The sequence below is a fragment of the Phyllopteryx taeniolatus genome, chromosome 14 (assembly GCF_024500385.1).
Source record: "Phyllopteryx taeniolatus isolate TA_2022b chromosome 14, UOR_Ptae_1.2, whole genome shotgun sequence".
In the NCBI taxonomy this organism is placed as follows: domain Eukaryota; kingdom Metazoa; phylum Chordata; class Actinopteri; order Syngnathiformes; family Syngnathidae; genus Phyllopteryx; species Phyllopteryx taeniolatus.
In genome coordinates this window covers 2,127,692-2,155,184 of record NC_084515.1, presented here as the reverse complement: position 1 = coordinate 2,155,184, position 27,493 = coordinate 2,127,692, and the positions used below count along the sequence as shown (strand labels likewise).

General features: G+C 41.0%; 1 protein-coding gene across 3 annotated transcripts in view; it reads left to right on the top strand.

The window, feature by feature from the left end:
* Nucleotides 1-94: 94 nt before the first annotated feature.
* The window catches only part of atp1a2a (ATPase Na+/K+ transporting subunit alpha 2a), a 76,722-nt gene continuing 49,323 nt past the window's right edge, over nucleotides 95-27,493 (top strand). Inside the window, exons 1-10 of one of the 3 annotated variants that reach the window (XM_061796816.1) lie at nucleotides 95-183; nucleotides 3,612-3,680; nucleotides 6,885-6,944; nucleotides 8,752-8,955; nucleotides 16,854-16,967; nucleotides 17,039-17,173; nucleotides 19,279-19,396; nucleotides 22,184-22,452; nucleotides 23,223-23,421; nucleotides 25,420-25,529. In XM_061796816.1, the coding sequence (XP_061652800.1) occupies nucleotides 172-183; nucleotides 3,612-3,680; nucleotides 6,885-6,944; nucleotides 8,752-8,955; nucleotides 16,854-16,967; nucleotides 17,039-17,173; nucleotides 19,279-19,396; nucleotides 22,184-22,452; nucleotides 23,223-23,421; nucleotides 25,420-25,529 (1,290 nt within the window). In that variant the 5' untranslated portion in view covers nucleotides 95-171. Of the gene's footprint in view, nucleotides 184-3,569; nucleotides 3,681-6,884; nucleotides 6,945-7,110; nucleotides 7,225-8,751; nucleotides 8,956-16,853; nucleotides 16,968-17,038; nucleotides 17,174-19,278; nucleotides 19,397-22,183; nucleotides 22,453-23,222; nucleotides 23,422-25,419; nucleotides 25,530-27,493 lie in introns of those variants that run through there. The other 2 variants (XM_061796815.1, XM_061796817.1) reach the window with 2 other exon arrangements.

Here is a 27,493-nt window from a genome sequence, read left to right as displayed (position 1 = left end):
GTGAGCCTGATGGGTGGACTGGGTGGCTGCGTGGCTCCAGTTACCCCCGTGAGTTGGGGAAAAGGGGTGGGGGGAGAATGTGGTGTCAGGCCTTCAAAAAAGCCACACGTGGTGGGGGTGGTCTGAGTGCACGCCTTCACTTTTTAAGCCGCTGGCTCGTGGACGTCCGACATGGGCAAAGGGGTAAGTTCTTATCTTTCTTTCTTCAATGAAGTTGTTAAAATATCTGTCACATTATAGAAGTCATTTCAATAAATACAAAGTGACTTTATTAGGTAATGTAAGTTGAGTGTGGAAGGCGGACTGTCAAATTGGTAACATGTGGTGAACACATTTTGCTTCAAAACATGAGTACGCATGCGCGGCTGGTGTTGTTTTGGTTTGGTGAAACATTAAGACATTTGGCTTTAATAATGTATTGCAATATTAAAAAAACTAAACTATAGAAAGTACAAGACTTAATAGGCCAGTCATACTTTTCATCAAAAGCCCATAAGGATTTATACAAACATAGGCTATTAAGTTTCAAGAAGACTGAATGTTCTTTCTCTACTATATATCTTCAAATCCAGCAACTGTCAAACATCCATCCATCCATTTTCTGAGCCGCTTCTCTTCACTAGGGTCGCGGGCTGCTAGAGCCTATCCCAGCTATCATCGGGCAGGAGGCGGGGTACACCCTGAACTGGTTGCCAGCCAATCGCAGGGCACATATAAACAAACAACCATTCGCACTCACATTCACACCTACGGGCAATTTAGAGTTGTCAGTTAACCTACCATGCATGTTGTTGGGATGTGGGAGGAAACCGGAGTGCCCGGAGAAAACCAACACAGGCACGGGGAGAACATGCGAACTCCACACAGCCGGGGCCGGGATTTGAACCCCGGTCCTCAGAACTGTGAGGCAGACGCTCTAACCAGTCGTCCACCGTGCCGCCAGTGTTAAATAGGACCCTGGATTTTTTTTTTTCTTCCCAAACTCTGCTTTATATTTGCGTTGAAAACTGTTAAAGTTTCTGCAAGTTCATTTAAACCGTACTGTGATTGGTTAAAAATATTGAATGAAAAAATATTTGATTCAACAACAAAAATTTGAGGTGAGAAATACAAAAATATTCAATGAAAAGTATTTTAAAATTAATGTTTTCTATTTTTGTTCCCAAAAAAAGTACTCAAAAGATAAAAAATACCAAATATATTACACCAAAAAAATATACAAATATTTGGGGAAAATACAACAATATTTGACATAAAAATAGTTGCACATACATAGTTGTTTCCTTCATATTAAAAATATAACTATGCTTTATATTAGCGTTGAAATGTTTATCACTTAAAGTTTGCATGACTTTTAAATGTATATGTTTGCGTTAACATTCTGATGTTAACGTCATATTCAGTGGTCCTTCAGATTTAAATTTGCTTGTTAAAGCTGTTTGGTTGTAATTTTATAACTGTTAAATCAGGCAAAGGTTGCAACTCTTGTTGTATTTAACAAAATGTACCCACTTTAACTTAAGGATTTTATATATATATATATACTCTGTCATAAAATAATGGTTTCCCGTTTTGAAAATACACTTTTTTACAAATCAGTGGTGCTGCTGTGATGATTGACATGTGAGACTGTCCAGTGATTGCTCGACCAGGGCCTGAAAATGCTGGCCAATCAGGAAATGGTCAAACTTCAACTTCAAATGGCCTTTTTCAATAATTTCCCTTGTGGAGATTCAGGGCTACTTGTCGGGAGGGAAGATAAGACTTGAATAAGCCTTTATTCGTTCTACATCTGGGAAATTCCACAAGACCAAGAGTGCTCATTTGGGAAGTATTTGGTGTAAAAAAAAAAAAGACAAAGAAATGTCTTCATGCAGCATCTCCTCTCACATTGGATGATTGCTTAACTATTATGGGCACATAACTGTAACCTAAGAAAATTACCCTAAAATGGTTGCTTCAAGCCCAAATGGCAGACTTCCTGTTCGTTTTACGACATGACTTCTTGGGGCTTTTTGGTGGTTCTACCCATAACAAATATTTGAACCAAATTTCAGGTTGCTAAGTCAATTCGGCTTAAGGGGCTAAATTAAAAAAAAACCATTAATGAGCTAATAATAATACTAAGAATAATAATGAGACTAACTATAGTTAGATGTTTTATGATGACTCGCCAAAACTTGCTGCCCTGCAACATCTGTCAAGCATGTGGTACCAATTTGGTTGCAATCGGACCAAATATCGAGATGGAGCTGCCTTCGGAAGACCCTTAGAAATGACCTAAAAGACACTAAAAGGACTGCTTCAAACCAAAATCGCAGACTTTCTGTTGGTTTTATAGCATGGCTTCTTCATACGTTTTTGTGGGTCTTTCTGCGATAGGTGGCGAGGAATTCCTTTTAAAGGACCCTAAAATGGTCTTTTTGGGACAAAATAGCAGACTTCGTCTGTCTTTTCTGGCATGGGTTCTTGAGACTTTTGTGGGTCTACTCATGATAGACATGCCTACCAAATTTTAGGTTGACAAGTGAAACTGGCTGAATTAAAAAAAAAGTTGAAAATAAATTTAAAAAAACATTTCAATGGAGCGCTAACAAATACGAAAGCAAAATGTGTTGTTTTCCTGAAAGTAAATTAGCTAGAAAACAAAAAAAGCTTACCATTGCCTGTCTTTATCTTTATTCCCGACACACTTAACATCTCAGGATGAGATGGGAAAATATCGTTCCCGGCTTGATTTTTATTTGCGTAATGACGCAATTGTGTTTTTATTCGCTGCCATCGGGCCCTATTCCATTTAGCTTTATGGCAGGAAGGGGGGGTGTGGGGGGTAATCTTGGAGAAGAATTGTTCCACCAGACGCCATTTCGGGCTCGGCGCTCCCTCTTTGCCTCCGTTTGATTACTTTTCCCTCTGTGCCCATCTTCTCCTGGCCGCTGCAGTGCACTGGCGGAGACTGACAGTGGCAGGTGATTTCTGTGTTCCTCTGGTGATGATTATTAGAATGTGTGAGGAGCTTTTTCTCTCATTCACGAGCGATGTGGGAAAGTGTAAATATTCACAAGACACTGACTAAAAAATAGCTACAGTATTAACATAAAAATAAATGGAAATCTTCTTTCTATTCGGCATTATAATGATATTCTTCTTCTTTAGAAATTGCCTGTAGGTGTGAATGTGAGTGCATATGGTTGTTTGTTTAAATGTGCCCTGCGATTGGCTGGCACCCAGTTCAGGGTGTACCCTGCCTCCTGCCCGATGATAGCTGGGATAGGCTCCAGCACTCCCGCGACCCTTGTGAGGAGAAGCGGCTCAGAAAATGGATGGCTGGATGGATGTACTGAAGAGTATTCAATTGAATTTGATATAAAGTAGTTGACACTTACTTTGCACATGTTTATATCGCACCGTGATTGAATAAACATCTGATAATACTATACCAAAAATGACTAAAATATTAAACGAAAAAGGTAAACCACTCAAAAAATACTATATAATAAATAGTAACCCCTCTTGTGATGATGACGATAATGATGATGATGATGATGATGATGACAAAGATGATGATGATGACAACGACGATAATGATGATGTCGTCTTCGTCCTTGCAGTTTGGTGCAGAGAAGAAGAGGAGGAAGAAGAATCGTGATTTAGATGAGCTGAAGAAGGAGGTGGCCTTGGTAAGCTTCGTAACGCTCATTAATAGCATAAGTATTTAGCATTTGATCCATATAAAAGGTCAAATTTAGCTATCTATAAAATTGTAGATACCATTCTCATAAATCCCCTTGTGGCTGAGCTGGTTATGTATAACATTGGAGTGGAAATTTTGTAACAATAACACTTCTAGGGGCAGGTGTGGCTCAGTTGCTAGAGTGGTTCTTCTAGTAACCCAAGGGACGGTGGTTTGAATTCTGGGTCTGACTGTGGGCTGAAGACGTGCCCTTGGGCAAGACACTGAACCCCTGGCAGCAACTCGCATGGCAGCAGTCGCCCATTGCTGTGTGAACGTGTGAGCATCTGTAAACACTTTGGGCACCGTGATGTAGTTAAAGTGCTATATAAGTTACCGCCTTGTGTTTTTTGACAATGGTTTTGCTTTTGTTCTTTTCCCGTTAAATGTCCAAATGTTCCAAAACTGATAAGTGTCAGGCCCTTACAAAAGTAATAGTTTGGTCGACATAAACAATACTGTATATACAAGCCTTTTTCCACTGCACTTGGCAAGGCGTCTGAAAGTTAGTGGTGCGGTTTATGCAGATTGGAGTGCCGTGGGCATGAGGAGATCATTTAGAATGGATTCTGATTCACTAAGAGACGCACGGTAGTGCGATGAAAATTGGCCAGTAAGTACGTGTCATGAACGGTGATTTCGCGTATACGCTCAACTGTTGCGCAGAGTAAGAACACTTCTTTGCATTTATTAGTGTATGAGGCCCAATGTTTTTCCTACTTTTCTTGAGAAAAACACACACATTATCAAAAACGAGAAGTGTTAGAGCGAACAAAACATCACCTTTAAAAGAAAAAAAAAAGTATTTTTGTTTTTTCCTTTTTCCTAGAGAACCTTTCCGAAACATGAAGTTTCATCTTTGATCGGGTTTTAATCTGTTGAGCCCTGACATCGCCGCTAATACGCGTACTAATCAGATTAGCATTTAGCATTTTGCGCTGTAGATTAGTGTTGACTCACAGCATTCAGCCTGCTATCAGGATGACTCCCAATGGCTTCTGGCTGCCCCCCCCACACACACACGCACACGGACACACACACACACGCACACACACACACATTACAAAGACTCGTAAATACAAGCAAGTGGCCTGCCATCCTAGCAGCAGAGATCCCCCTTACTCAACCCCGTAAACCCCACCCACCAAGCGCCCTCTGGCTGGGCTGCTTTGTACTCGACGCTGAATAATTTGTGGGCCACCAGCAGCACACGGTGACTCTCGGAGCTTCTGTCAGAAATGCCAGCGTGAAATGTGGCCTCACTTTTTCTCGGTCGGCCATTTTATGATGCGTCGCTTGTCAGGCGGACCTTTTTGGTGGCGAGGATCCTGACAAGTGTTGTGTTCGGCTTTCGTCAGCCTGTCCTTGTCATTGCTAGCTTTTGGCTGTCTGTCAACATGATTTATGGTTGGCGTGTACAGTACAGTGGACCTTTGGAACGCTTCAATACTTCTATGACTGAATTTTCATGTAAAAAGTCAACCGCCTAATTCCTAGAATGGACAAGTGGCGTCATTTACATTCTTTGTTGTCAGTATTGAACAATCCATTAGTCGATAATTTGATCAGTAGGAATCCTGTCGATTGTGTGGAGTCGATTGTTGGTAGCATGTGTTATTATGGCTTTTACAGTACTGAAATATTTACCGAAAAAATACAGTGATGCCTTGAGATATGAGGGACCTGATTTACGGGTTTTTCCAAATACAACTCGACAACCTTTTGCTTTGAGTTGTGAGCACAAATTTTAGCTCCAAGCACTCTATGGTGGCCAGTAAACTCAACTCAGCTCACTTTTCAACAAGCAGCAGTTTGGCAGATAGTGAATAGTTCTTCAAGCTGTTTATTGCCACTCCAAGTTGGAGTTTACCGTCAAACGAAACATAAAAAAAAGAACATTACAATTTGTGTATTGAAAACAACCACATAGCTTTGTCTTAGGAAAGTCAGCTTAATGTTAACAAGCAATGCAAAACACAAGAAAGGCTAATGAATAGCATCAGTGTTATAACTCTTTAAGCAACAGATATTTGGAGACAAACTTTGGAGCAACACATGTAGACAGATTATATACAGTAACAGTAGTCACAGGCATATATCCTTTATCCTCTGTGAAGAATGACTACTGCTGAGGAGTTGTGACGTCGCCTACATTTCCGCGTATATCTGCATGTCTGTATTGTACTGCCAGTATAATCTAAATATAAAATGATATTAACATAGAAAATAATAATACAGTTTAAAATATATATATATATATATCCATCCATCCATCCATTTTCTGAGCCGCTTCTCCTCACTAGGGTCGCGGGCGTGCTGGAGCCTATCCCAGCTATCATCGAGCAGGAGGCGGGGTAGACCCTGAACTGGTTGCCAGCCAATCCCAGGGCACATACAAACAAACAACCTTTCACACCTACAGGCAATGTAGAGTCTCCAATTTGGGATGTGGGAGGAAACCGGAGTACCCGGAGAAAACCCACGCAGGCACGGGGAGAACATGCAAACTCCACACTCCATATATATATATATATATATATATATATATATATATATATATATATATATATATATATATATATTAGTCAGGACCGTTAGTCAAATTGCCATCCTGAAACTATATACCCTTCACACCATATCACTCAAATGTTAAAAAAGTAAAGGTACATTCCTCAGTGTGCACCAAAATTAATCTTGGCAAAAGTAAATAAATGTGAAGTAGTAGTAGATAATTAAAAGTAAATTAGTCACTTAAATTGTAAAATTATTGATGAAATTTACACATAAAAAATTGAATGGTAGAATATAATTTCTATTAATGCAACCTGTTCAATAATTATGTATTTCATGACTGATTTATTTATATTCTATGACCTTCTTAATTAAGTATTAGTAAGTCATTATTAATTATTCAAAGGCATTTTTAATAATTTAAGGGAGTTTTTATTTATGCAATCGAAATTTTGATTATTTAATGGCATTTTGAATTATTTAATCACTATTTCACAGGGCTGCTGTGCCATATAAACACCACTAAAAGCGCTATGGAAAGTGTACGTGTGACACAACAGATTAATTTGCCAATCAAAGAGGCGGTAGTGGGTGGGATCAATGAACTGATTGGTCGAACTATGACCTTAATTTTTTGCAGGATGACCACAAAATCTCAGCGGATGACCTGTGCAAGCGATATGGACTGGACCTTACGAAGGTACACACACACACACACGCACACACACGCGCACACACACACACACACACAAACCCACACTTGTATGTTCCATGCTCCAGAGTGTTCCCATTCACCTTGGTTATCTTTTCTCCCTCAATCACACACACTTTTTTATTTATTTATTTATTTATTTTTTTTTGCGGATGAGATTGTCGTAAAAAACGTCGGGGAGCTTCCAGACAGACAATTGATGTGTTGACACACTAAAACGCAAGCCAAGCAGTCGATGAGTTCTCACGAGGATTGTCTGCAAATCAAAGTATGACACACTCACACACACACACACACACACACACACACACACACACACATACACACACACACACATACACACACACGCACACAATGTGACCGAGGCAAATCTATATTTCCCGCCTGATTTTATTAGGCGAAAAAAATCAGGACAAAATGTTCAATAAAGTTACATGTAGCAGTTTTACAGTGCGGGGGAAGCGTCGCCTGCTTAATGACACTTTGGATGTTAAACGGGCCAAGCAGGAGTACTCCACTACACAGTGGTGCAAAGTAATAAAGTACAGATACTTTGTTACTGTACTCATGTAGATTTTTCAGGTGGTATATCTCTACAGTGGTACATTGATTTCCCAATGCCCCAGTACATGAGTTTGTTGAGTTACAAGCCGTCACAATTCTTTTTTTGCTTTGTGTGGCAAGGCAAAATCTGAGACACAAAAAAATTTAATATACATGTACGCCGGTGCTTGAGTGAAGCAAAAACAAAATGGAGCAAATAAAGGTACTGTAATGCCCTCTCATGTGGGGAAGGAGAGCCACAGTCGCCGATGTACAAAATGAGAACACTCACAAGGGGCCACAGTCGGGTGGAACTTACATCCTAATGCTGAAATGCAGTTCCTGATGTCACTCACTAGGCCACACCCCTTAAAGGAACACATCTAATACTACAGTTGAGACTCAGCTTGTCTCAATGTACAGTAATTACACTTCATAAAACTAGGTTATTTCTTTGCATTCTCATTTATTATGTTTTATTATGTTTTTATGCGGTTCATTGCAATTTTTCTTTATTAAAAAAATATATATAATTTGCGGGGACATTGCCCTGCTGCGAATTGTGAAAATCTGTATTTGACACCCCAATAAAAGGTTTGTACTCTTTGCATATAGATGCCACAATATGGCAGCAAAGGACTACTTTGGTCCAAATGAAGTTCCTCAACTCACTTAAACAGTTCCTTGGCACCAAGATGCCACCAGATGGTGCCAAAGTAATAATTTTGTAGTTTTGGCCTGAGAACAAAAACAGGGAACAGGGGAGTTTTTCTAGCAAATAATGGAGGATAGATTCAAAAAAAATCATCTATGAATCGGTGAATGCGCGAATGCAGAATTGCGAAAATGGGGCGGATTCACAAGTTTATTTTTTCAGTTGTTATCATAAGCTACTGCAGCATTTTTTGTTACACAGTTCACAGAGTTAGCAAAACAATGAAAATGCATTAGTTTGCTAGCATAAAAGTTAGGCCAATGCACTTGGTTTAAGAAAAAAAATGACACGTAACATGATTTTTTTTCTCTTCTTTCCCATTTAAGTTAATTAAAGAGGTAAACTATTTTATGTGAGTTTTTTTCATTGTGCCAAGTTTTGAAAATAAATAAATTTTTACTTTTGTGCTTAAGTACATTTCAGAGTCTGTACTTTTTTACTTTAAGTACAGGTGTTGATTATTATTATTATTGCGTGTGAACACTTTTGCCACCTCTGCCACTCTGATAGTCTTCTTCTTTCTCCTCTTTCTCGCAGGGCCTCACCAATGCTAAAGCCACTGAGGTTCTGGCCAGGGATGGGCCAAACGCCCTGACACCGCCGCCCACCACGCCCGAGTGGGTCAAGTTCTGCCGCCAGCTGTTCGGCGGCTTCTCCATCCTGCTGTGGATCGGCGCCGTTCTCTGCTTCCTGGCCTACAGCATCCAGGTGGCCTACGAGGACGAGCCGCCCAATGACAACGTGAGACCCTGCGGGCACAACACGTACACTGCGTGCCCCTCGTTACTACCTGATGCCATCCAATAGAAAATTATTGATGTTTGACAAAGACACAGACCAGATATCTGACCGCATACTGTATATCTCCGTTTGGGCCAGAAGAACAAATTTTATGCTCACACTTGTCAGGATTGATTCAGTTAAACAAACTCTGATGCGGTTCATTTGTTTCATTTCAATGTGAATCCTATCATCCGAACCCTGGTGTGCACCAACGAAACAGACAAGGGTGGTTTCGTTCCTCTTGCAAGTGAAATCTGGTGCAGTTTGGTTCAAGCGTGAACACAATTTGTCTGAACCCCCTTCTTCTCACGACATATCTCCGTCTGGACCAGAGAACCAAATTTCGTGTTCACACTTGTCTGGTTTGTTTTGATTAAAAGGAACTCTGGTGTGCTTTATTTGGTCAAGTGTGAACACTATCCTCCAAACCCAGGTACGCTGACTTGGGTGGTTTAGGTCCTCTAGATGATGAACTGCCCTCTCGTTGCGGCATATCTCCATCCAAATTTTGTGTTCACATTTGTCAGGTGTGGTTCGGTTAAAACTAACTAAAAAAGGAACTGGTGCTGTTCATTTGGTCAAGAGTGAAAAAAAGCGAACACATTTGGTCTGAGTCCTCTAGCGAGTGAACTTGGGTGCAGTTTGGTTCACTTCTGCTCAATTGTGAACAAGATATGGAACAAAAACATGGACCAGACATCTGAACCACCCTCTAGTTGCAGCATATTTTCATCTGGACCAGGTAACCGAATTCTGTGTTCACATTTGTCCGGTTTGGCTTTGCCTGCTCAAGCCTTAAATCGATATGGACCAAAGACATGGACCAGACATCTTAACCACCCTCTTGTCACGGTTTATCTCCATCTGGACCATATAATTAAATTCTGTGTTCACACTTGTCCGGTTTGGTTTGATTAAAAGGACCTTTGGTGTGGTGAACGCCATCATCGGAACCTTGGTATGCACCAAATAAGTGAATGTCAGATGTCAGAACTTCCACCTTGTTGTGTTGCAAATTCTACTTTTACAGGACTCAGGTGTGGTTCGGTTAAAACAAACTCTGAAACAGTTCATTTGGTCAAGTTTGAACACAAGTGGACTGCTGTGGTCTTGGTCCTCTAGCAAGTGAACGCTGCTGGTGCGGTTCGGTTCACTTCTGCTCAAGTCTTAACGTGATACAGACCAAAACCAGAATGGATCAGACCTCCCTGAACCTCCCTCTTGTCGACAGTCCTGTACAAAAGGAATGCATCTAAAACACAACCAGGTTCGAATAGCGCATCAGCAAACGTATAATGGATGCCTCCCCCAGGGATAGAAGACATGCATCCCTCACTTCGCTGCGTTAGCCCGCTTAAATACTCCAGCAAATGGAGCCGAGTGGCCATCCATAGTGCGTTTTATGGCCGCCGGTCATTACGCAACCATTATTCAGCGTTTAGCGGCATTGCATAATGGAGCGGGTCGCGAGGGGGGGGCGAGGCGAATCGGATGCAGGCGTGCGCGGCGCCGATAACGTTAATCTCCCCCGCGATTGCCATCTCGCCATATTCGGCGGGCGACTTGTGTTCTGCCGCACGCAGCTCCATCACTTTCTGCGCATTCATAATGCACGGGTCGGCTCCTCCGCCATCAGATGAACAGCCCACGCCTCATCTGAGCACGTATTAGCGCTAATAAGACGTGTGGCGTATTTACACGCAGCTGACAGATGCTTTGATAATGTTTCAACATTTCAACACTACAATGTTTTTACGGGTTCATTTTCCAATAAGAATGGTTAGAGTTGAGAGAAGCTTGTAAGTTCTACTGGTAAGACACAGCCAGAAAGCCTTTGGGATCTGCAGGTGGCACTAATGTCTGCTGTCCTAAATACAAAAAAAATCCCAAAATAAACTTTGTAGACTTTTTTGTTGAGTAACTTTTAATTTATGTCGGTAAGACACAAAAGACGCAGGACAAATCTGAACCTTTTGCCTTTGCAAAATCATAACAAACAAACCTGCGATTTTTATATACAGCGGCTGAAATAAGTATTTAACACATCACCATTTTCTCATTAAATATGTTTCCAAAGGTGCTATTAACAACCCAAGTAATCCATACGAACAAAGAAAGTAGAATAAATAAGATCAAAAATTAAGTTGTGTGTAATACTGTGAAATGACACAGGGAAAAAGTATTGAACATGCCAACTAGTATTTATTTAATACTTTGTACAAAAGCCTTTGTTTGCAATGACAGCTTCAAGACGCCTCCTGTATGAAGAAACCAGTCGCATGTATTGCGCTGGTGTGATTTTGGCCCATTCCTCCACACAAGCAGTCTTCAAATCTTGAAGGTTCCGTGGGCTTCTTTTATGGACCTTGAGTTTCAGTTCTTTCCATAGATTTTCAATTGTATTCAAGTCAGGTGATTGGCTGAGGCAGCTTTATTTTTTCTTCTTTGAAACCAATTGAGAGTTTCCTTGGCAGTATGTTTTGGATCATTATCTTGCTGAAATGTCCACCTTTTTTCTTCCAGCAATGGGATCTTGCGTGGTGAGCGTGCATACAGGCCATGGCGGCGGAGTACATTACTCACTGCTTTCCTTGTGACGACAGTACCTGCTAATTCCAGGTCTTTTGGAAGCTCTCCACAGGTGGTCCTTGGCTTTTGGACAACTCTTCTGATTATTCTTTGCACTCCTCTGTCAAAAATCTTCAGAGGAACACCTGATCGAGGCAAATTAATGGTGGTATGATTGGTTTTCCACTTACGTATTATGGCCCCAACAGTGCTCACTGAAACATTCAGAAGATTAGATATGCGCCTGTAACCAATGCCATCGTTATGTTTTCCAACAATTACGTTGCGATGGTCTTGAGACAGCTCTCTGCTCTTACCCATTTTGAGATGTGTCTTGACTCACACGTTGGCAATGAGACCTTTTTGTAGGCAATCAATTAAGACTGAACCAGCATATATTCATTTGCACTGACAAGGGCTGGATTGCTGTTTGATGATTGATAGATTTTAGGTGTTGTCTTGATTTTCCGTGCCTTTTTGCACCTCCCTTTCTTCATGTGTTCAATACTTTTTCCCTGTGTAATTTCACATTTTTACACACAATTTAATTTCTGAGCTTATTTGTTCTACTTCCATTGTATGAATGGATTACTTGGGGTTTTCCCAACATCTGGTGAAATGTTCAGGTCAATAGCATTTTCGGAAGTACAAGTATATTTAGTGAGAAAAATGGTCACGTGTTAAATATTTATTTCAGCCGCTGTGTGTGTGTGTGTGTGTGTGTGTGTGTATATATATATATATATATTACATATACAGTGGGTACGGAAAGTATTCAGACCCCCTTAAAGTTTTCACGCTTTGTTATATTGCAGCCATTTGCTAAAATCATTTAAGTAAATAATTTTCCTCATTAAATGTACACACAGCACCCAATATTGACAGAAAAAAACTGAATTGTTGAAATTTTTGCAGATTTATTAAAAAAAGAAAAACGGAAATATCACACAGCCATAAATATTTTGACCCTTTGCTCAGTATTTAGTAGAAGCACCCTTTTGATCTAATATAGCCATGAATCTTTTTGGGAATGATGCAACAAGGTTTTCACACCTGGATTTGGGGATCCTCTGCCATTCCTCCTTGCAGATCCTCTCCAGTTCTGTCAGGTTGGATGGTGATGCTCAATTGGGTCTAAGTCAGGGCTCTGGCTGGGCCATTCAAGAACTGTCACGAAGTTGTTCTGAAGCTACTCCTTCGTTATTTTAGCTGTGTGCTTAAGGTCATTGTCTTGTTGGAAGGTGAACCTTCGGCCTAGTCTGAGGTCCTGAGGACTCTGGAGAAGGTTTTCAACCAGGATATCCCTGTGCCTTGGCCACATTCATCTTTCCTGCGATTGCAACCAGTCGTCCTGTCCCTGCAGCTGAAAAACACCCCCACAGCATGATGCTGCCAAAACCGTGGTTCACTGTTGGGACTGTATTGGACAGGTGATGAGCAGTGCCTGGTTTTCTCTACACATACCGCTTAGAATTAAGGCCAATAAGTTCTATCTTGGTCTCATCAGACCAGAGAATCTTATTTATCCCCATCTTGGAGTCCTTCAGGTGTTTTTTTAGCAAACTCCATGTGGGCTTTCATGTGTCTTGCACTGAGGAGAGGCTTCTGTCGGGCCACTCTGCCATAAAGCCCCGACTGGTAGAGGGCTGCAGTAATGGTTGACTTTCTAGAACTTTCTTCCATTTCCCGAATGCATCTCTGGAGCTCAGCCACAGTGATCTTTGGGTTCTTCTTTACCTCTCTCACCAAGGCTCTTCTCCCTCGATTGCTCAGTTTGGCCAGGCGGCCAGCACTAGGAAGGGTTCTGGTCATCTCAAACGTCTTCCATTTAAGGATTATGGAGGCCACTGTGCTCTTAGGAACCTTAAGTGCAGCAGAAATGTTTTTGTAACCTTGGCCAGATCTGTGCCTTGCTACAATTCTGTCTCTGAGCTCTTCAGGCAAGACCTTTGACCATGATTCTCATTTGCTCTGACATGCACTGTGACCTGTAAGGTCTTATATAGACAGGGGTGTGGCTTTCCTAATCAAGTCCAATCTGTATAATCAAACACAGCTGGACTCCAATGAAGGCGTAGAACCATCTCAAGGATGATCAGAAGAAATGGACAGCACCCGAGTTAAATATATGAGTGTCACAGCAAAGGGTCTGAATACTTATAGTTGTGTGATATTTCAGTTTTTCTTTTTTAATAAATCTGCAAAAATTGCAACAATTCCATTTTCCGTTTTTTTTAATGTCAATATGGGGTGCTGTGTGTACATTAATGAGGAAACAAAAATAAATGATTTTAGCAAATGGCTGCAATATAACAAAGAGTCAAAAGTTTAAGGGGGTCTGAATACTTTCTGCACCCCCTGTATGTCTATAGATTGACAGATAAATTTGCTAGCATCATAAAGTTACTAAAAACTTTGAATAAGGAGTGAAAGGAAAACGAGAGACAAATTAAGAAGGGAATCTTTGCAGTTAACGGTATTTAAAAAACTTAAACTCAATGAAGGCCGCACGGTGGCCAACTAGTTAGGACATCTGCATCAAAACCATGCGTGGCAGGTTTATTGAAGACTCTAAATTGCCCATTGGTGTGTACCCCGCCTCTCGTGCAAAGATAGCTGGGATAGGCTCAAGCACGCCCGCTACCCTAGTAAGGTTAAGCGGTACGGAAAATGGATGGATGGATGGAAACTCAGTGAAATTTGGTTCAGTAATTTTTGAGTTATGTTTGTAAGACACAAACATATGCAGATAAAATCGTAACTTACAATAATTTAACCTAAAAAGTTTATGTTCCGAAAGCAAGTAGACAATACATTTTGACAATGATAAAAATTTACAAATGTAACATCCTATGGAAATTGATGGCGTAGCTTTTGAGTTATGTTGGTAAGACAAACATACACAGCCAAATTTGTACTGTATAAAAACACATAACGGCATAACCTGAAAACACGGAAAATGCGAGCACAAACCATGACTGTACCTAATGTATTGTTCTTCCTTTTTTTTTTTATGGAATATTGCCGGTTGGCAAACCAGGTTAATGGTGCATTAGCGCCACCAACTGGTATTGTCCTTCCACTGCAAAAGAAACGCAATGGGAAACGATGGTTGACGAATATTGCTGCTGCCATCTAACAGTGGGGGTCTGAAGCGCACTCGTATCTCAAATTTTTGCTTTTAACTCAAGACATCAAAATCAGCCAAGCGATGGAAAAACCCATAAGTTAAGGTGCTGTATTCATAATGCTAGGTTTTTGTGGACTTGAAAAATACGTTTTTTGGCACATTTTCCAAAATTCTATTAAAGATGCCCCTGACCTTCTCAAAGGCCTGGAATAATGCTGTGTTCCATAAAACTGGGGAATTTAACATTTCCAAATTACTTATCTTATGAACAGTATTATTAGTAGTATATTAAAACAGTATTGTTATCTAATTTATCGAACGTAACATTTTGCTCTCTGAGAAGTTGCATTACATTGATTTACCCCCAATTGTGGCTTGTCTGACATTTCAGATTTTTATCGAATGCAGCATGACACTCCCCATGAGTGAGATGAAGTAAACGAGACATTCAGGGGACGCATCACCAAGAAGCTGAAGTGACAAGCCGTATTCCATGGAAACAAATGTCTTTCTCGCTCCGATGGGTTTTTACACGTCCGCTGAGTGTGTCGTCGCTGTTCAATAAACACAAAAAATGAAAGAAGCATACTTTTCGAGAGGGATTTGATGTTCCAGGACATTGGCTTCATGAAGGCAGCAGCTGGCAGGAGTGTTGTGAAGATGTTCACCATAAATATGAGAAACACTTCATGTTGAGACACATGAAAAAGTATCTCCGGGTGGCCGATGTCTCTCTTCTTTGACTCAGACTCAAGACCTTGAACGCAGCGTCCAAAACGACTGGAATAGAACATGACGACTCCATCCATCCATTTTCTGAGCCGCTTCTCCTCACTAGGGTCGTGGGCATGCTGGAGCCTATCCCAGCTGTCATCGGGCAGGAGGCGGGGGACACCCTGAACTGGTTGCCAGCCAATCACAGGGCACATACAAACAAACAACCATTCGCACTCACATTCACACCTACAGGCAATTGCATGTTTTTTGGGATGTGGGAGGAAAACCGGAGTGCCCGGCGAAAACCCGCGCAGGCACAGGGAGAACATGCAAACTCCACACAGACGCAGCCGGGGATTGAAACCCACTCGTCAGAACTGTGAGGTAGACGCTTTAACCAGTCAGCCACCGTGCTGCACATGAGGACTCTCTTGCTTTTAAATCATTTTTCATCAGAGATTGGATTGAAGCAAGCATTCACATATCCCTGCAATCCCCAAATATATAACGTACGTAAATATGTGAGCAGTATGATTGGACGCTTAGCAACATGTGCTTTGATTTATGGCCATGCCGTGACATCACTACGGTACAGTCGGCTACCGTGCCGCAAATGTAATCATTAAATCAACAAAATAAAATATTTATTTTGTTGATTTAATGATATTTTTCTTTCTTTCTTTCTTTCTTTCTTATTTAACCTTTAAAAATGTAAAAAATATATATATATTGTAAAATATATATTTTCATCCATCAATCCATTTTCTTCACCACTTATCCTCAGTAGGGTTGCGGGCTGCTGGCGCCTATCCCAGCTATCTTCGGTCGAGAGGCGGGGTACACCCTGAACCGGTTGTATATATTTTCGCTTTATTCTAATTTTAAATAGTTTATTTTTATTTTGTTATGTTTCTAGTTTATATTATTAACAAGGTATAGTTTAAGCCATTTAAATAAATTATTTTATTTGTAATTATTCTTTAAATTTTATTTAAGTTAGTTTTATTTCATTATTTTGTAAAAATATATATTCTTAACGTTTTTCTAATTATTATGTAATTTTGTTTTATTTTGTTATGTTTCTAGTTTTTTATTAAAAATGTAATAAAATGTTTTAATTGTACTGCAATGTCATTTAAATAATTTCTTCGTAATTATTATGGTATTTTTTCCTAAAATTTAATTGAACTAATTTATTAATTTATCAGCCAATCGAGATCTAGCATTATGTGAGGCGGTATGACGGCTGGCGCACTGCACAAGACAGATCCGCCCCCTAAAACAAGCCAATACCATCATGGCAAGAAATATGCTGTAAAAATATGTCTATAATTCTTTATCCTCGGAGTATTTTGACCAAAGATACCTGGAAACAATGTGAAAAGAAATCAAATGACGATTTTAAGTTCAGTTTTAAAAGCGTGTTACTGTTACTCCATAGCTGTACCTGGGCGTCGTCCTGGCCTCCGTGGTCATCATTACGGGCTGTTTCTCGTACTACCAAGAGGCCAAGAGCTCGCGGATCATGGACTCCTTCAAGAAGATGGTGCCTCAGGTGAGTGGCGGGGAATTAAATGGAGGGAAAAGTCCTTCGTCAGACTAATTTCTTTTCCCCGTCTTTCCCAGCAAGCTATGGTGATCCGCGAGGGAGGAAAAGTGCAGATTGACGCCGAGCTGGTGGTGCAGGGAGATCTGGTGGAGATCAAAGCCGGGGATCGCATCCCGGCCGACCTGCGAGTCATCGCTGCCAGCGGATGTAAGGTAAGGAGGAGAGGCAGGGAGGAGCCTGGAATTACGGCTGCTCTTTTTACTCTCGATTCCAAGATGATAAAACACAGGGATAGAGCTTGACAAGAAAGACAGTATGCATGATTTATATTGTATATCCATTAACAATAAAGTATTTTGTGTTGTTGTTTTTTTCCCAACAATATAAAAAATATATACAGTATATAATATCCTTCCATCCATCCATCCATCCATTTACTGAGCCGCTTATCCTCACAAGGGTCGCGGGACTGCTGGAGCCTATCCCAGCTATCTTCGGGCAGGAGGGGCCGTACACCCTGAACTGGTTGCCAGCCAATCGCAGGGCACACATAAACAAACAGCCATTTGCACTCACATTCACACCTAAGGGCAATTTAGAGTCTTCACTTAACCTACCATACATGTTTTTGGGATGTGGGAGGAAACCGGAGTGCCTGGAGAAAACCCATGCAGGCACGGGGAGAACATGCAAACTCCACACAGGCGGGGCCAGGGATTGAACCCCGGTCCTCAGAACTGTGAGGCAGACGCTCTAACCAGTCGTCCACCGTGCCGCCCAGTATTTAATAGTAATGGAAAAATTGGAAAAAAAAGCGACTTACCTAATTTTGTATTTGATTCATCGTATTTTTGTTTTGTTTAATTCTGTCATTAGAAGGATGCCATAAATACTTTTAATTGTTTTTAACATCAACACTAAAATCCATCCATCCATCCATTTTCAACACCGCTTATGCTGGTTAGGGTCACGGGGCACTGGAGCCTATCCCAGCCGCCTACAACCTGAACTGGTTGTCAGTCAGTCTCAGGGCACATATAGACACGGACAACCATTCGCACTCACATTCACACGGTCACTGAGTGGGAACTGAACCCACGCTGCCCGCACCAAAATCAGGTGAGTGTACCTCTACACTATCAGTGACCCAATACTCAAATGTATGACAAATATTTAATTAAAAACATTTTTTTTCTTTGGTCTTTTTTATTATTTTTTTTTGTTTCACTATGAGGTTAAAATGGATCTTTCAGAAACACATTATGAAGTCAACAAAATAATTTTTAAATCGACAACACCTCCTTCCCTCAGGTAGGCGCTATCGAATAAGGCAAACTCAAACCAGCAGCGATTCCAATAGCTTCTTCCCTCTTTCCATTAACTTCTTAAACAGTTGACTGAGCAATCCATTGTGACATGTTGCCAATTTTTACATTATTACTGTACTCCTTACAGTAGCTTCGTCACTCTGCGTTATTTGCATAACTGTTGTTGGTTACTACTGGTCCCTTACGTGCTTGAGGACTCTGCAATATTTGCACAGTTGTCATTGTATTACACTATTGCACGACTAGTCACTTTAAATTCATCCATTTTCTGAGCCGCTTCTCCTCACTAGGGTTGCGGGCATGCTGGAGCCTATCCCAGCTATCATCGGGGAGGAGGCAGGGTACACCCTGAACCCTGAACAAACAACCATTCGCACTCACATTCACACCTACGGGCAATTTAGAGTTGTCAATTAACCTAGCATGCATGTTTTTTGGGATGTGGGAGGAAACCGGAGTGCCCGGAGAAAACCCACGCAGGCACGGGGGTGAACATGCAAACTCCACACAGGCGGAACCCCGGTCCTCAGAACTGCGAGGCAGACGCTCTAACCAGTCGGCAACCGTGCCGCCTCACTTTAAATTGTCACTTTAAATTGCTTGATGACTCTCAGGACTTTGCATCATTTGCCCAATTGTCATTGTTTCAGCATTACCACATTACTGGTACCGTTTCATTGCTCAATGTTTCTCTGTACTTATGTTTTTATGTTTATTTTGTCATAGTGACTGTTTTTTGTCATACTAAAGTGGCTCCAACTACCGAAAGAAATTTCTTGTGTCTTTTAACATACTTGGCCAATAAAGGTGATTATTATTCTGATTAAAATATATAAAATGTATTCGATTTGCTAAATTTTTTTGTTGTTTTTTAGGTTAAATTATGAAGGATTACAGCAAAAACAATTATAATAATGTTCTTTTATTTATGTACTTGTGTTTTGACCTGACAAATGTATTACCATATGTCACCGCATTTCCTTCCAAAGGTGGACAACTCGTCGCTGACCGGTGAGTCAGAGCCCCAGACTCGCTCTCCTGACTTCACGCACGACAACCCCCTGGAGACCCGCAACATCTGCTTCTTCTCCACCAACTGCGTCGAGGGTCAGTAGGCCACATCTGGACAAGGCTAGCTCTTAGCGACACTTGTTTGACTTTACTCTACAGCAGGGCTTCTTTCTCAGATCGAGACACAGATTAGATGTCTGAGTCCTGGAACTCAAAGTAATCCAAGACTAATTTCTACCTAAAGTTCCAAGAGAGGAGAAGTGGCAGTAAAGCAGGCCAAAATTCAAATGTCAGGGGGTGAGGCAGAGCAAGAGACTAGTTGCATACTTGGTGTGGTTTAACCATATGCAAGAATGTAGAAATAAGTCTTGTTGAGATTTAAACATTACAACAGAGGTAGCCACTCAAATTTCAGCAGGCTGTTCTTCAATCCCTGGAAGAATTAGTTCCGGGGTGCAAAAGAGCCTACAATAACTAAAGCTGCACTTCCACCTGAAGTTCGAGGACCTTTAAGTTCTTGGTATTTATAGTTCCTTTAACTGAAAGGTTCCAATCGATCGCAGTCCCCACCCAAAAGGTTCCTGGACCTCTTAAAAGTGTTACCCCCCTCGAGGAGGCTCTTTCTTTACTCCTGTAAAAATAGTCCCAGCGTGTAAAACACTAAAGAAAGAATTGCATTTCTGTCTAAAGTTCCAGGACAATTCCAATGAAGTTGTGTTAAACAAATAAAAACAGAATACAATAATTTGCAAATCATCCATCCATCCTTCCATTTTCTGAGCTGCTTCTCCTCACTAGGGTCGCGGGCGTGCTGGAGCCTATCCCAGCTGTCATCGGGCAGGAGGCGGGGTACACCCTGAACTGGTTGCCAGCCAATCGCAGGGCACATACAAACAAACAACCAGTCGCACGCACAGTCACACCTACGGGCAATTTAGAGTCTCCAATTAATGCATGTTTTTGGGATGTGGGAGGAAACCGGAGTGCCCGGAGAAAACCCACGCAGGCACGGGGAGAACATGCAAACTCCACACAGGCGGGACCAGGGATTGAACCCGGGTCCTCAGAACTGTGAGGCTGACGCTCTAACCAGTCGTCCACCGTGCCATTTGCAAATCATGTTCAACCTATATTTAATTGAATACACTAGAAAGACAATATATTTAATGTTCAAACTGATAAACTTGATTGTTTTTAGCCAATAATCATTAACTTAGAATTTTATGGCTGCAACACGTTCCAAAAAAGCTGGGACAGGGGGCAAAAAAGACTGAGAAAGTTGAGGAATGCTCATCAAACACCTGTTTGCAACATCCCACAGGGGAACAGGCTAATTGGGAAGAGGTGGGTGCCATGATTGGGTATAAAAGGAGCTTCCCTGAATTGGTCAGTCATTCACAAGCAAAGATGGGGCGAGGTTCACCTCTTTGTGAACAAGTGTGTGATAAAATAGGTGAGCAGTTTAAGGACAATGTTCCTCAACGTACAATTGCAAGGAATTTAGGGATTTCATCATCAACGGTCCATAATATCATCAAAAGGTTAAGAGAATCTGGAGAAATCCCTGCATGTAAGCAGCAAGGCCGAAAACCAACATTGAATGCCCGTGACCTTCGATCCCTCAGGCGGCACTGCATCAAAAACCGACATTAATGTCTAAAGGATATCACCACATGGGCTCAGGAACACTTCAGAAAACCAATGTCAGTAAATACAGTTCGGCGCTACATCCGTAAGTGCAACTTGAAACTCTACTATGCAAAGCAAAAGCCATTTATCAACAACACCCAGAAACGCCGCTGGCCTCTCTGGGCCCGAGCTCATCTAAGATGGACTGATGCAAAGTGGAAAAGTGTTTTGTGGTCCGACGAGTCCACATTTCAAATTGTTTTTCTAAATTGTGGACGTCGTGTCCTGCGGGCCAAAGAGGAAAAGAACCATCTGGATTGTTATGGATGCAAAGTTCAAAAGCCAGCATCTGTGATGGTATGGGGCTGTGTTAGTGCCAATGACATGGTTAACTTACACATCTGTGAAGGCACCATTAATGCTGAAAGGTATATACAGGTTTTGGAGAAACATATGCTGCCATCAAAGAAACGTCTTTTTTATGGACGCCCCTGCTTATTTCAGCAAGACAATGCCAAACCACCTTCTGCATGTGTTGCAACAGCGTGGCTTCGTAGCAAAAGGTACTAGACTGGCCTGCCTGCAGTCCAGACCTGTCTCCCATTGAAAATGTGTGGCGCATTATGAAGCGTAAAATACGACAACGGAGACCCCAGACTGTTGAACAGCTGAAGCTGTACATCAAGCAAGAATGGGAAATAATTCCACCTACAAAGCTTCAACAATTCATGTCCTCAGTTCCCAAACATTTATTGAATGTTGTTAAAAGAAAAGGTGATGTAACACATTGGTAGTCATGACCCTGTCCCAGCTTTTTTGGAACGTGTTGCAGCCATAAAATTCTAAATTAATGATTATTTGCTAAAAACAATCAAGTTTATCAGTTTGAACATTAAATATCTTGTCTTTGTAGTGTATTCAATTAAATATAGGTTTAACATGATTTGCAAATCATTGTTTTCTGTTTTTATTTATGTTTAACACAACGTCCCAACTTCATTGAAATTGGGGTTGTAGTTCCAGTCACATATGGTTAGTGCCTCAGGTTCCCGGACCACTCTTACGTCCTAGCTCACTTGCAGTGTCTTCTTTCAACCCCGATAAATTACCCTGGAACTAAATGTAGACAATTGTTCCCAAACCAAATGGTATTTCAAAATATCCAGAGGACTTGGCAGCATTACTATTGCTAGTGACATTATCTTAGCTCTATGCTCCTAGTCTGGTCTGGAACTAGTCTATCCCTCACCCCAGGCACAGTCCGCGGCGTGGTGATTGCCACCGGGGATCGCACGGTTATGGGCCGCATTGCCACGCTGGCGTCGGAGCTGGAGGTGGGGCGCACGCCCATCAACATCGAGATCGAGCACTTCATCCACATCATCACGGGCGTGGCCGTCTTCCTGGGAGTCAGCTTCTTCGTGCTGTCCTTCATCCTGGGCTACACCTGGCTGGAGGCTGTCATCTTCCTCATCGGCATCATTGTGGCCAACGTGCCCGAAGGCCTCCTGGCCACCGTCACTGTGAGTATACTGTATAATGTACCTGTCTGACATGGTTTGAAGTGGACATTTTATGGTAATTTTGCACAATTCCATGGGTCCTTTCAAGACACATTTACATTTACAAATTTGAACCACGTAACTTAATCACACCACAGAAGCCAGTTTTACTTAAAAACATGAAATTTAATTGCACTATCTATCATAGGTAGACCAACAAAAAAGAACTCATACCTGAAACGACCCAGGAAGTCTACCATTTTGGTTTGAAGCAGCCATTTTAGGCTAACTTCAAAAGGTACACCTCCTAATAGAGGAAAACTAAACTCAACAAGGTCAGCGCTGAACCAACCGTCTTGACAATTCAGCCTTTGAAGCCAGTTTTCCCTTATCAACATGAAATTCAAAGCAATTTCTATCATGAGTAGAAGAGAAGCCATTTTGGGAAAGACATAGGTCACAAATCTGCCAATTTGGTATGATGCAGCCATTCCAGGGGTCCTTGAGCAAACCGATCTTCATGTTTTTATTTTCTTCATTAGTATTTTGGTAAAGTCGCACATTGATTTTGTTATTTATTCAGAACAGTTTGGGAAAATGAGCCACATGCTGCTTCACCAAGTCTAAAGACATGATTATGTGATCGCATGTGGCAGGCTGCTCTGGTGAATTTCTATTACGTGTGCAGATGCGCTTTGATGCATTACACCAGCATATGGAGTGTGTGTGTAGGCCTTATACAGTATGTCCAAGATGGTCCACAGATAGACCTTGCCTCTTCTTCCTCCCAGGTGTGCCTGACCCTGACAGCCAAGCGCATGGCCAAGAAGAACTGCCTGGTGAAGAACCTGGAGGCCGTGGAGACTCTGGGCTCCACCTCTACCATCTGCTCGGACAAGACGGGCACACTGACGCAGAATCGCATGACTGTCGCCCACATGTGGTTCGACAACCAGATCCATGAGGCCGACACCACCGAGGACCAGAGCGGTAGGTAGGAGGGACGTGAGGGTAGGGAGGGAGGGGGAGCTTGTAACCACCTGCCGAAATTCATCTGTTCAGCGTTCACTCACAGAGAGAGTGAGACTGCTGCAGTGCACGCCGCCGTGCCGATTAATTGAACTGCAGCAGCAGGGAAGAGGGATGTGTGGAACAGGCGGTGTGGGTACGCCGCCTTCCCAGAGTTCCTAAGTAACATTGTGTGTTTGATGCATAACAATGAGCCGGCTAACCTGGCTAGAGCCACGGATGATAACTAGTTTAGAATTTTGGTAACAGCATTTTGGTAACAACAGTAGATTTTCGTGCCCTCTCGACAGCTTCGAATAACAATGCGGACTGTGAGCATTTGATCATTGGAAAAATTACCCAACTACATATATGTTAGCATGGCAACTATTATCATGTTAGCATTTGATCAGTCTTCATTTAAAATGGTGGCATTCACGAAGTAAAATCCTTATCATCTGTCCTACGTACCTTTGTACGGAGTTCGCTATCTTGCTATATTTTGGCATGCAAACTGTTAGTATGTGATCAATTCTAATTTGAAACAGAGTCTGACTCAAGGCCATGATAAACCCTTTTGCTATTTCTTGGCATACCCATTGATATCCTGTTAGCATTTGATCAATTCTCTTTCAAAATATTACAGGGCCGCACGTAAAATCCATAAGAATCTGTCTTAGCAACTTTAGTACAAAAGTACTATCTTGATATATGTTAGCATACTGTTAGCATTTGAGCAATTCTCATTGGAAACAGTATCTGACTCAAAGGCATAGTGTAAAAGCCTTATTTTGCTATATGATAGGATCCTAGATATTAGCATGCTAGCATTTTGTTAAAAAAAGTAGATTGTTGTGCCATTTTGAGGGTTTCAAATGACGATGCAGACAGTTAGCTAGTTAGAATTTTATCAGTTCTCAAAATTTAAGATGTAAAAATCCCTGCTTTTTGTAAACAGGTTGCTCTCGCTACATGTTTGCATACTGAATGTTTCCATGATAGCGTTTGATCAGTTCTCATTCGAAACAGTACCTGACAATAGGGCACAATGCAAAAAGCATTATCAATCTGCCTGAGTGCATTTTGTACTCAGGTTACAATCTTGCAATATGTTATCATTCCAGCTGTTAGCATGTTAGCATTTAATCAGTTAAAATAAAATAACAATGAGCTGGCTAACCTGGTTAGAGCCACGAGTAGTAACTAGGTTAGCATTTTGGTAACAACATTAGATTGTCGTACCGGCTGCCTTAACACTTTATGTACTGAAGTTGCTATCCTGCTACTGTGTATGTTAGTATATGAACTGTTACCAAGTTAGCATTTGATCAATTGTCATTGAAAATAGTATCTGACTCAAGGCCACAATGGAACATCCTCATAGATCGGCTTTAGTTCTTTTTATTCTCAGGTTTCTATCTTGCTACATGTTAGGATAGCGACTGTTAGCAGGACAGTATTTCATGAATTGTAACTTGAAAAAGTAGCAGTATTTACTTTCATGTAAAAAAGGCCACAGGCCTCATTGTTATGAAAACATCGGCACTTTTGCCAGTCCACCTGTATTTGCTCACATTCTGCCTGTGAATTCAGCAATCTGGAGTGAAATGAAAACTGAATGCAGGGGGGCTCCCACGCTGAAGTAAAGGTAATTTTTCCACAAAGATTACTTTATATATATATATATATATATATATATATATATATATATATATATATATATATATATATATATATATATATATATATCAGATAAATTATCAGACAAATGTTTAAATGTATGTCATTCTTCAAATTGGGGGAATTGAAATATCTCAGCGAAAAAAAGTTATTCTTGTTACTGACCTGTAGCAGTATTCTTGTGCTATTGTGTGGAATCTGGGAGCTAAGCTGCAAGCGTATATATTGCATTAATCCACCATAACAACAAATGAATGAATAAAATGTCTTACACAGCTCCCACGACTATTCTTCTTGTAGGTTCGTGTTTTGACAAGAGTTCTACGACTTGGGTGGCTTTGTCCCATGTGGCAGCCCTGTGCAACCGGGCCGACTTCAGAGCAGGACAGGAGCAAGTCGCTATCTTGAAGGTTTCAAAACAAATACATACAAATACAACAACTTAGCAAAAGTTTCAACTCAATCACACTTTCAGTTTTAGCTGGAACCTTTTAGGTGGAACATGTTCCCATTTGTTCATTGATTAACTATTAGCATGTTCGAATTTCATCAAATCTAATTTTGACTAGAATCTGACTTCAGGGAACAAGATCAAATCTTTTCTGATCTGCGCTACTCAGGTTGCTATTTTGCTGTATGTTAGCATACCAACTGTTAGCATGTTAGCATTTTTTAACCCGACTAATAGTCATCCTCAGTCATAATCAGTCTGCCTTAACGCTTTTTGAACTCCGGATGATATCATGGTATTTGTCAGCCTACCAATTGTTAGCAAGCGCCCCGTGGCTATACCATCGGGTCAACTCAAGCAAAAGCGCAGACATTCTCCTCTCTCATTCATAGCAATTGCTGCGTGAAGGTGCAAAACAACACGCGCCAAGACTCTCCTCTCCTCCAATTAACGTTACGGCCATAAACGCCCAAAACAGACTGCAACGGGTCCATGTGACCTAAAATTAACATTGTGAGTTCGGTATTGTTAGCATTCTATCCATTAACATACTGACTGTTAGCATGCGAGCTGTTGCTTTTTGTTTGGGACCAGAATCAAAATGACTATACAGGGGCAAGGAAGCCCAATTTCAAGAAATCTGTCACAAATGGAAAGAAAAGTAATGACAAGTATTCCGCTCAGATGTTGTCCACCATTTCAAATTTTTGTCCCCTCTTTTTTTCCCTCACGACTCTCTCGAAGCGCCACAGGTGTCGGGAGCAATTAAAAGTGCATAAAGAGCATTGGTGCTTTCACACTCCAATGCAGAGTGTCAGCAGAGAGCAGACAACCCATCACAGAACTCTATTATTAGGATCTAAATAGCACTTTAATGGAGCCGTCGTCAGAGTGGACTTTAATTGCTTTACATAAAGCTGTAAAAATTTACCTTTTCAATAACATGTCATTAGATTTTATAAGTACATAAGAGGCTATGTGGACAATGTATGAATATAAATTAATCATGTTGCGGAGTAAAGGAAAGTGAAACCCCCTGAAGTGTTTATGGCAATGGCCTGCTTTGTTCTTTCAATTCAGCCCGCCAAGCATTTACGGTAATAAGAGTCCAGTAATATTTGTTGCATTGATTTAGCTGACTTTTCATAAAATTGATTACTAAGAAATATTTTTTTTAATTATTATTATTATTAAATAACTAGTTAATTGCTAATAGAAAATATATTTAAAAAATTACATATACTGTAGATTTATGATTTTTTATTTATTGTATTAAAATAACTGATCAATCTAAATGATGCAAATTACAAAAATAGTAAAATAACTTTTTCATGAAGTTGATTAATAAAAATGTGTTTTTAAAAATTATAAAAATCACTTATTTACTTGGTCACTGATGGTGTAGTGGTACACTCGCCTGACTTTGGTGCGGGCAGCGTGGGTTCAGTTCCCACTCAGTGACGGTGTGAATGTGAGTGCGAATGGTTGTCCGTGTCTATATGTGCCCTGCGACTGACTGGCGACCAGTTCAGGGTGTAGTCCGCCTTTCGCCCGAAGTCAGCTGGGATAGGCTCCAGCGTCCCGTGACCCTAACCAGGATAAGCGGTGTTGAAAATGGATGGATGGACTTATTTACTTGACAAAGTGGTGTATTTATTAATGCTAAACTAGAAAAATACAAATATTATTTACACATTTTTCATTAAAAATACTAACAAATTACTAGGCAAGATGTAGCGACCAACTATTAGTATGTAAACATTTGATCACTTCTGATAAAAAAATTATCCTTTTGACCCCCTTTGATGTGTTTATTAATTCATTTAAAAACAAGGACAAACGTTACCGTAAGTGCGTTCTTGTTGTGCCCAGCGTTCATGAATGAATAAACAGCCTAGGAAAGAACTGGGTGGTCGTGGTTCG